The sequence below is a fragment of the Poecilia reticulata genome, linkage group LG8 (assembly GCF_000633615.1).
Source record: "Poecilia reticulata strain Guanapo linkage group LG8, Guppy_female_1.0+MT, whole genome shotgun sequence".
In the NCBI taxonomy this organism is placed as follows: Eukaryota; Metazoa; Chordata; class Actinopteri; order Cyprinodontiformes; family Poeciliidae; genus Poecilia; species Poecilia reticulata.
Window position 1 is genome coordinate 22,639,547 of NC_024338.1, and position 10,867 is coordinate 22,650,413.

A 10,867-nucleotide genomic window follows, 5' to 3' on the forward strand; every position below is an offset into this window, starting at 1 on the left:
GAGATAACTTGTGAAAAATCTCTTTCTTCTGCCTTTTCCCAGTACTATCTAGAAACAACCAATCAGAGGCAAGAGGCAGGCTATATAACTGTCAATCATAATCTCATGTTGCTGCTCATCCTTCCTCCCCCTTGCTCTGTGCTATGCTGCAGCTAGCGCAGCCTGTTGTGACTTACAACAAACTTACATCTCCTCACTGTAGTGGACAGAGTTATATAYAGCACATTTCTTCTTGTAGTAAATAAATCCAGAGCTAAAGATAACCAAACCAAGGATTAGTCCACACAGTCCAAGAATAATCTTAGATTTTTCTCCTTCTGGAAGGAAGTCGTCTGAAACGGGGGGGGGGAACAGAGGGTAAACATTCATATAGTGAATTATTTCCATGTCAAGTATCTGAACGACAAAAACAAACTTACTCCAAACAATGATCCTTGGCTCTGACAAGGTGAAGTGTTCAACCATGCAGCTGATTTTTTCTCCTGGAGTCGGTTTGTACTCAAGATAAGAATGAAACTGGTAGTACAATTTGCCATCTGGGATGACATCTGTRTTACTGACCCCTTCTGTCACTTCTTGGTCATTTCGCAGCCAGKTTATTTTAATTTGTTTTGGGTAAAAGTTATAGGCACTGCACACAAGCATGGCTGGATGTCGACCGTTTGGCTGTTTCACTGATTTTAACCTCATGGAGGGTGTTGTTGACAGGTTTCCTAGAGAAAACAAGTTATTATTTACGATTTCTTTTTTTTCACATTATTTATATATTTTTTCAAGAATAAACTCCTTGAGATGTGTCTCATTTTCGAGGGGGTCTTAACATTTATTTTTGTATATTGTCCATTGCATATCTTGAACAAGTAAATGCTAATAAAAACAAACATTTTCTTCTAATGCACCTACACATAAATTAACACAATTACTCTATAATTGGACTCCATAATTGGAAAAGTAAAATGTAAAAATATAACAGCACATTTAAAAGTTACTTGTTTGTTGGCAAATGAGCATGTATAACATCATAGTCTCAGTTCCTTACTGTCACATCAAGTCATATAAAAACTGTGTTCATATTGTTAAAAAGAAATGCTCTTACTGATGGCTTGAATATAATTGATATTGTYGTAACACATTAGAATCATTTCCATTTCTCTTKYAGGGTGGTCGAAASRGTCTTCGTTCCAGAACCATGAAGCCACAATTGAATAATTTGTAAATCCAATCCARTTTCCTCTTGTACTGTTGTACTCCATCATTCTTTGCTTGTTAAAACTAGATGTAATTATGTATTCAATCCTGTCAAAGTTTGGACCATTGAATGAACAACATGCTTTGACTTGGTAAAAATCTTCCTCTGAAAAAACTGCAGAGAAATGAGAGAAATNATGTATTCAATCCTGTCAAAGTTTGGACCATTGAATGAACAACATGCTTTGACTTGGTAAAAATCTTCCTCTGAAAAAACTGCAGAGAAATGAGAGAAATATTTTTTTATACTTTTTAAAATTAATTATTACACCAAACCTCTAAATAAACACAGAAAGGTTAAATTATTCAAACTCACCTGGATTTCCAAGACATACAAACAAAGCAAACAGAAAATTGTAAGCGTTCATGTTTCCTCAGCAGTAAAACGCGACAGAGGCAGAGCTTCACTGCTGTGCAGAGGTCATCTGCTTCACTGCTAAGAGGAAGTAAAAGTAAAAGTAGTTATGCCTTATACACAAAAAACATATGCTGCATTATGACACATGCACACATAAATGAAACAAACACACACACACACACACACACCCCCACACACACACACACGCACACGCACACACACACACACACACACACACACATATATAAAATGTAACTTTGTTGTACATTCCAGATATATATTTATAACATCTTCTAATAAGACGGTTTGAGAAAAAAAAAATACTATCAGTGGATATACGGATATCCAATTTTAGTAAAATCAAAAATGCCTTTCTATTACTTTAAATTTCACCTCAGTCTTTTAAAATCGCTTTGTGAAGTGAAACATGCTAATGTCATACTTAGGTTTGCTAATGTTTTGTGTTTTCTGCTTCCATTAGTCTTATCTCAGTTTTAATTTACTTCAATTTCTTCTGTTTTAAGTCCTGCTTCCTTTATTGAACCTTTAGTATGAAACTACTTCTTCAGCTTTTTTGGTGTTTCATTTCTTCTTGAATCCTGCATCTCTTGATAATTTTGCTGACACCAGTCGCAGTCATGTGCTTCATAAGAAATACCAGCCATATACGTACAACAAGCACTATGATGAGGAAGTGTCTATTAGTCAGTGTTGTGGTCAAGACCACCTAACACGAGACCAAGATAAGACCAAGCCTTTTGGGGTCCAAGACCAAGACCAGCGGCCCGCGTTAACTGACGCAACAAAATGAGAAATATGATCAAAATTGCTTCTCAAATTGATCTGAAAGATCAATATCCCCATAAAAACGCCTAGATATTAAATACTTAATAAATCTAACCAATATTAAAAGTAGAACAAACTTTGTTCTGCTTTGCTTCGATCTCTGTGCAACAATCCGCTGCGGTCTCGTGCCATCCCTAAAAACATAACGCCCTGGGCGCCCATATTGCTCATGTCAGAAACCACCACTGTCTGCACCATTAAACATAGCAATTGAGGCAATTCCATGACGGTAAATAACGCCCAACTATGAACACTGACCAAGGAGCAACAAGCAAGAAGTAACCAACCACAAGGAGCTCACCGTGACTGTTCTTTCCCTCTCTCCTGCTATATGAAGCCAGGCAGTCTGACACCATGGCAGGCATTRCAGCTGCCACTTTGAACGAAAACAATCAAAGAGCAATCTGCATGCTCTTTCGTTCTTGTGTTTTATTTATTTAATTAAAAAAATATCAATGTACATAATTAAATAAAATAATGATAGCTATTGCAGTGTACGCAGAGCATTACAAGAACAAAGATCGGTATTCTGTCAGGTCAGCATACGCTGTCAGATCGTCATACGCTTAGCACAAACTCACGGCTATATCTGTCAGACACGTCATTACCATATGATTTTAATAAGCAACATAGAATCATGATGTAGATCATCATACACTTTGTTATTTACAGCTGTATGGTATTCTGACTTAGCGGTTAAGTAGGTTAATGAGTTCTACACAGTGTGTGTTGTAGTTGACTGCAGCTGCAGCCAGACCTTGCTTTAAATCAGAGGTTCACAAACTGTGGGGTGCGTCCCCTAGAGGGGGCGTCATGCCATTGCAGGGGGGACGAGGGAAGCTGTCTGGATGAAAAAAAAAAAAAAACAGGAACGCTGTATGCACTGGGATTTTACCGTAGAATGGCCAACTCTCTGTTATTCCTCTGTAAGTTTGATACAGTAGGGGCTTCCGCACTTCCCATATCTGTGTCCTCTGTGACTTTTATCAGCAGTTAAAACTCTTTAATCCATTGTTAACATGTTGTAACCTTTTTGTCCGAGCCGCCTTTAAACGCAACATGAGCACTACAACACTCGCGCTGGGTTTAGACCTGTGCCGCAGTGAAGGAGACCTGCTGCTGCTGTGCAGAGCTACGCAGGTGTATTAGAATCATGGCAGCAAACCAGCAAAACGCAAAGAACTTTTCACAGTTCTCAGATGAGTAAAGCTGTTGGATGCAGGTAAAGTTAGCTAAAAGATGACTAACTAATATCAATACAGCACCTTAAACTTAACAAGAATCTGTAGGCTACCGATGTTGCTGTCTATGTTCAGCTACAATTCATTTTGCCCCCCAAAAAGTTGATTCCCTTTGTTCTTCATCTTGAGCCGGGGCTGAGTAGAGCAGGGAGTCTCTAAGAATCCTCCCCCACACAGGTCGTACAACCAGACAGCTATTTGTAAGCCATAGAAATAGTTTGGAAACCACTGGGGGACCCAGGAGAAAAAGTTTGAAAACCACTGCTTTAAATACACTTTGAAACCACGACAACGCATGTACATCTATATAGTAATCACAGAAAACAATTTCATTACTTATTTATGTCATAAATTGTTGCGTATGGTGAACTGACAACTCCTCTGACTGTCGGACTTCTTATTGCGCATGCAGGCATGGTACTCACTGCATGTATGCTATTCTGACAGCGTATGGTAATTGGATAGAGTGGCTCTCAGTGACACTCAAGTCCTATCTTCTAAGTAAAGAGCCGTTCAGAAAAATCAGACTGTTTCTGAATGTCACGTCACTATATTGCAGACTTTTGGTCACAGCATTGTCCCATATATGCGACAAGTCAGTCAACACCTCCGCACAATAATTCAGCGCAGTGAGCGACTTTTTTTYATCACAAATGCTTAGGTGTCTCTGTACAGCTAGCTTTACCAACATCACGTCAACAGAGCTTACCTTCTTTAAGCTTCTTTTCTAAGTGACGAAAAAAGTTAGATGTAATCCCCACTGTCTGTGAAAGCGAAGCGCTGCTGAGTTAGCTGTGGCCATCGGATTTCTTATGATTTATGCAGCTTTATTCTATTACTGACGATTAGACAGACATCCTCTGCCGCTGAGAGGAAACCACTGCGCATGTCTCAGAGCACCCCGTGCAGTGAAAGGTGGAGTAACAAAAACACGTAATTGCTTGGATTTTAATCAGTGCGTTTTGCATTCACTGAAAACAAAGATGTTAACAAATAAACTGGACAGTATGCTGTCCGTTTAGTGATATTTTCACAGTTGCGGTCTTGACCGGTCTTGAAATAAAATGCCGAGTACTCAGCGCCCGAGACCGAGACAAGACCGAGACCAAATGCGGTCGAGTCCGAGACGAGACCATCAAAAAATGGTCTCGAGACTAAGACCGACTTCAAGTACTACAACACTGCTAATAGTTGGATTGTGACCACTTTCTGACATCTGRSGCCAAATGTTCTAGATGGGATGTACAGAAAACAATGGAAACATACATCRAGTTCCTCTATTTATGGTTTGGARTCAAACTTCCTGTTTCAMACCCTACCTCATTTACATCTGCTCTTTTTCTTGGCTGCCATTTATTGTATGTTTCACTTGACGTTGTTCGATTCTATACCTGTATACATCTACATGTCACCTTCCAGCAATCTATAAGACATATCTGCTAGGAAAAAGATAACTAAGACTCACCAAACCTAACACAATGTTGGCAAGAAATTAGAAAGAACAGCGCACRCTTTTAAGATTCAAGATAGAAATTGTATCAGGGGGAGTAAATATGATATTCTTGAACTAAATAGTTATTTTTCATTAGTGTGAGAACATTTATTACCCAACAAAAACTTTATCAATTTAACAAGATGAGTCCATTCAATCAGAAACAAATCCAAAGAAAACGCAGGGATTTTACCAGCTGTGTGAAGCAAACAGGAACAGATCAGAATGGCAAACAATGTAWMACTCTTTGCACTTAAATGTCATCACTGAAAAGAAAACATGAAGGCTATTTGATTATTAAGTCAATTTCTGAAAGTCAGAAATAAATGTATAATAAATGAAAATAAATGTTACATTCTTCATGTTGATTGTAAAAATTTAACAGAACATTTTATCTTATAATAAAATATATATTCTGTACTAAACTGAGGAAGTCTTTCTTCATTTATAACTTATGAAGTGGGGCAAACACGTAAAATAATCGTACAATTATAGCATTAAAAGTGATTCATCATCTCCTATTACCTTTAGCTAAAGTTAAAATGTTGTTTTTCTTTCTGAATAACCAATCCAATACAAAAATGAATACAGCAAAAGAAAAGTCATTTACTGGATTAAATGCTGTCATTAACATCACATGCCTCTGAGGCGGTCATTGAGCCATAGAAACTTCAACAGGTTAATTTCTGTTGTTAAGATGAACTGGACCTCACTCCATTCCTGTTTTTCCCTAAAAATCACTTTTTGAGTTTTAACAAAAAAAAMCCCCTGTTATTTCCAGACTCTCATGATGTCACCAGCTACTTTCCCCTCTTACCAMGTGGTCACTTGCTTCTGCAAATCATAAACTCTTTCAAAGTACAACGAATCCTGGGTTGCCATGTTGTTTTGTCAGATGTTCCAGTAATGTAGTTTTGTTTTATTTGTTCATGTGTTATTTCATCCTTACCCTTAGTATTTCTCTTTTTAGTTGAAGCTTTCCAGATTTTCAGTATGACTTGTTTGTGTTAGCCATCAAAGTGATAGATTTTATTAAATAAAAGATCAAGAGTTTGCATTATGTTTTCATTAGGCAGTGATGATTTAGAAAAAAATAAGAATATTGTATTAGTTTAATCCCAAATAACTCAGGCATGGCAACATTTACAAAAGTGGTTACACACTGAAAAATGAATTTAATGCATCAAAGGTACAACTTTGCAAAGCCTGACAGTACCTACAATTTGTTACACGTAAACAAAGTAAAAAAGGAAGCTACATTAAGCAGTAAATCTTGGAGTGTTAAAATACTGGTTTCCTTTCACTAACAAGAAAGTTCCTGCACTGACTCCGAGAAGCCCAAGGATCAGACCAAATGCACAGAAGATGGTTGGACCCACACTCATCTCCTCTGTTTCAACATCTGAAGAGAAAGAGAACAGAGGAAAAAATATTTGAAATTCAAGCTACAACACCAATAGAGACAATTTAAGTTTTAAAGCTACAGAAAAAAAGACTTTCTCACCCCATAACCTGGTCTTAGGTTCCTCCAGGGCTTCATGTTCCACAGTGCAGCTGTAAATGTCTCCTTGMTKTGGAACAAAGTTCAGGTAGGAGAAGACATGAAACGTCCCGTCAGAGTTGGAAATAGTTTTGATGAAGGGATCTTCCWCTGCCACCTCTTTGTCATTCTTGGTCCACCTGATGTCGATGGCAGGTGGGAAAAAGTTGTTGGCAAAACACACAAGACTGTTCTCTACATCTTCAATCACTTCGTCTTTGGTGTAAATAATCACTTCTGGTGGATCTAAAAATAATAATTGAGAAATTATTTCTTACATGCTTGATTTATGACTGCTGAAAAATTCAAATTGAGCTTTACCCACCTTTAGCCCTTCTAACATCTGGGTCTGGTTTCCATCGATGTATGTCTTTTAAACACACACCTTGGCATATTTCTCCGTATTTGTATCCATATTTAGATTGTATAGTTCTTGTTATTTTGTCGTCAAAGACACTGGTGCGATTTTTAACATCTGCATAGTACAATTCATCGTCGTCCAATGTCACATAGAGCTGGGTGTCATTTGAGTCAAAGCATCCATAGGTAAAACAAAGTTGATGACCTCCTGCAGAAAAAGAGTTAAACAGTGAAAATTAACATTCAAAAGGTAAATAACATGGTCACACACTGGTGACTCACCTGCAGCACAGACGAAACGTGTCCCAAAGAAAATAAGTAGAAGTACGGAGCACAGATTGTTTAATCTCCAGTGGCGTCCCATCATGACTCCCAGTCGCTTTGTTCTAAACATGCAGTGAAAATGTAATTTCACCAGACGGACTCGGGCTCCTGAGCTTCCTCATTCCTGAGTGTGAACTAAACACTTTTTGCTGAGGAGGAAGCTGGGTCAACAAAAATCCTGCTGATTTTTTGTCGACCCACTGCTTCCAATTGTCGAGAGTACTGTTATAGTTGTAGCAAGTGAAACTGTTTGTGTTTCTGGGTAATCCATGCAGAATCGACACAGACTATTAAAGTATATATTAAGCTTCATGTTGAGAAAGAAATTCTTGTCACCTCAAATTTTCCTAATTTTGGACATTTCATACAAGTAGCTGACTTAGAATTTAGATACATGTTTTTCCTTTTTCTAAAGTGCATTAAGATGGTATTTTTGGGGATTTTATATGAAATCAACAAACTAGATTAAACTGAATTATTTAGTCCAACATCTCCATACACTGTTTTGATAGAAATTAGCTGTTACAACCTCGCAGCGCAGCTTCATTTTCTCACAGGGTTTAAGACGTTTTGATTTATTTCTGCTTTTGTCTCTTTCATATTTTGTTTTTTTTCTTACATTTCATATTCCTACTTCCTGCATCTTGTATACTTAATGTATTTGTATGTATTTAGATTTTGATTCACTCTGGTTTCCTCTCCAGACCTTTAGTTCCTTTTTCATGTTTAAATGAATCTGCTCTCACCTAAACGGGGGAGTATTACATAAAATCAACTTATCATCTTATACCATCATGTTCTTTCATGTTAAATTACAAATTCACACTTTTAAAATCATATTATATATGTACAATTAAACAACTAAACATCACAGTTACTTGATTGTGCTATAAAATAGYGCTATGTGCCTGGAAAATCCACATAGCGGCTGCCCCATAACACTGCCCTGCTGTTTATTACATATTTGCCAATATCTGTCTGTCAGATAATCTGTGAATAAATAGAGCTCCTCTGYCTTCTCCCAGTGCTTCCAGTACKAGCAGCAGAAATATAATTTTAAAGGCTTAGACAGAGGAGACACGTGCTCAGGGACAGTCTGTCGTGTACAGTGAGCTAATGTCACAACAGCTGCAGAATGGTTTACAGCCACCTCTCACTCTCTCTTTCTCGCTCACGTTCACTCACAGGCAGTCGGCTGCTGATATTTTATGAGGACAGCAGCACATTATGTCTGTGTGTGAAACCGCAGCACACAGGGAGAAGCAAGTTGACTCCATTCCATGGTTCGTTTTAGTTTACGATAACACAGAAACATAAACTCTTTTTTCATAACTTAAAAAGAAACAAAAAAAMCCTGCAAGATTTACATGCTGGTAAATCAACAACTGCATATGTTAAAGGCAGGAGATGAGAAAAAGAGATAATTCCTTCCTCTACACAACTGCAGCCATGTTACCAGAAATACCAAACAAGAATTGTTGATTTAATATTATTTTAAAGAAAAATGTGCATGTGAGGCCTAAACGTTAATCTTTTGAAATCTGTACCATAAACGTCTTCAGAATATATATGAAGGTCTTAGCTCTCATGAGAAGGCACATTTATTGCTTTTTACTTATACTGAGAGAGCATCAGGAAAGCTTAACAGGAAAGCTAAGGAAAGCTTCTTTATCACAGGAACCGTTTTAGAAGAAAAAATGTTACTTACCTTTGTACAGAAGCAAAAATGTTTCTTTTGCTATGTAGTGGAATAGAAACACATTTGTCCTTATGAATCAGTAACATTCATAGTTGCAGAAATCCATGAAAAGAGGAAGTCACAGCAAGGTGTGTCATAGAAATCTTCCCCATCTTTTCAAATTTGTTGTTACAGAATGTACAAGCTGGATGTGTATTATATATTAATTTTTATTTTTTAAATACTAATCGTCTTGTTTTGTTTTTTTTAGAAATAACACTGAACAATACAAAAGCCTCACGTTATTTTTTTTCGCAGCTGTGGCGTGTGTTTCTAGTAACGTTTTTCGTTTCACTTCAGGTTTTGGTAAAACCTCAAAATGAAGAACAATAAAAAATATCTCTTCCCCATTCATTATAGTGATATMAAATAACACAGCTAATACAGAGGAAATAAATGTTATATACTGCTTTGTGTGGTGAAATAATCACCACAAATCTAAACACTTTTTCTTTTCAGAAAACCTCACAACGAATCTGTAAATCTGGCTCTTGATGCGGAAACAGTATATAATGTATATAATGGTTTTTATTCTGCATTAATACCAAACAGGATAAGTGTATTTTATTATTGGCTCTGTATGGTTTTCAGACACTCAAACACATTCCAGGAGTTGCAAAGTCGCCGTCAGCACACGAACGTGGAGCATCTGGTGTTTTCCACGAGGTTTCTCTGCCAAATGTGAACTTTCTAGCGACAGAGGCGCTGCCCCAGATTCAACAGCTGTTCAGAAGATTTTCAGGACTAACTAAACATATCATAAATGATCAAAAATAAAACCACTTTAAGTTGAATTGAAAAAAATCACATAATCGGTACACACAAACCTTGACCAATGCAGTGATTTTACCACCTAAGAKATTTCTCTTTACCTGTGTGCTGGAAATGTTCCCATGACTACCAAAGACACCTTCACCTGATATGCCATGAATTGAGATAATTTGCACATATTTGGATGATTCAAACATCAATTTGTGTCACCGTGCATGTCTACGTCGTAGTCAATAAACTGAGTGTGCCACAGCTCACTGCGACCAGGGCTGTTTGGTTTCATACATGACGTCTGTAAAGTGAAAGTTGGGGAATTTAATTGCATTGAGCTAATTATTATTTTGGAGAAGCYGGCTGGTTTTGTGTCAGCGGTGTCACCTAGCTGCTCTTTGAAAGCCTTTCAAAGGATCAAACGCTAATCACGTTGCTCATTGACTGAATCGGTCGCGTCGCGTCGCTTGCTTTGATTTGAGGAAGGAAATTAATTAGYGCCACACAAATGSGCTGCCCACCCCCTCARAATGAGAGCGTCAGAGAGATTAGAGCCTGCATTAGTTTGAATTCAGACAATGATTGCTGTGCCTTTCAGACGAAGTGTCAGCTATTTCCTGCACTTTGAAAGGTTTAAGATGAATCCCTTTTCTCATCATACAAGAACCATTTATCTTTATCAAAGGTTTTTTTTTTTAAACCAAAGGTTTCACTTGCCCCAATTGCTTCTATGTATTGAGAAACTAATGTAGTAAAGCCATCATTGCCAATGAATAACAGATTTTACGCAATCTTTACATTTAAAAATAATTATTATGTCAAGAAAACAAGGGAAAAAGATGCCATGTTCTTGCAACAGAGTGGTGGGGCTGGCTGACAAGCGGTGTTGTTGCAGAGTTGAACTACGAGAAGGGGGAGATTTCCCTATGTTGCATACCAGACTTTATTGAAGTTAAAA

The 10,867-nt window shown here is 37.5% G+C and overlaps 3 protein-coding genes across 5 annotated transcripts in view; all 3 read right to left on the bottom strand.

Moving 5' to 3' along the window:
- LOC103469273 (rano class II histocompatibility antigen, A beta chain-like) overlaps window positions 1-1,705 on the bottom strand; it is a 9,299-nt gene extending 7,594 nt beyond the window's left edge. For 2 of the 3 annotated variants that reach the window (XM_008416846.2, XM_008416845.2), the window contains exons 1-2: window positions 1,565-1,696; window positions 1,388-1,464 (exon numbers count right to left, since the gene is read on the bottom strand). In XM_008416846.2, the coding sequence (XP_008415068.1) occupies window positions 1,388-1,464; window positions 1,565-1,616 (129 nt within the window). In that variant the 5' untranslated portion in view covers window positions 1,617-1,696. Of the gene's footprint in view, window positions 1-22; window positions 333-419; window positions 714-1,096; window positions 1,287-1,387; window positions 1,465-1,564 lie in introns of those variants that run through there. The other variant, XM_017306315.1, reaches the window with a different exon arrangement.
- LOC103469328 (cytoplasmic phosphatidylinositol transfer protein 1-like) overlaps window positions 1-10,867 on the bottom strand; it is a 75,013-nt gene that overhangs the window by 54,598 nt on the left and 9,548 nt on the right. The gene's annotated exons all lie outside the window — the stretch shown is intronic.
- On the bottom strand, window positions 6,280-8,234 carry LOC103469274 (H-2 class II histocompatibility antigen, A-U alpha chain-like). The gene is made up of 4 exons (XM_008416847.2): window positions 7,368-8,234; window positions 7,051-7,293; window positions 6,690-6,971; window positions 6,280-6,587 (listed from the first exon to the last, which is right to left on the bottom strand). The coding sequence occupies exons 1-4, from the start codon at window positions 7,477-7,479 to the stop codon at window positions 6,445-6,447; spliced, it is 780 nt and encodes a 259-aa protein (XP_008415069.1). The 5' UTR covers window positions 7,480-8,234; the 3' UTR covers window positions 6,280-6,444.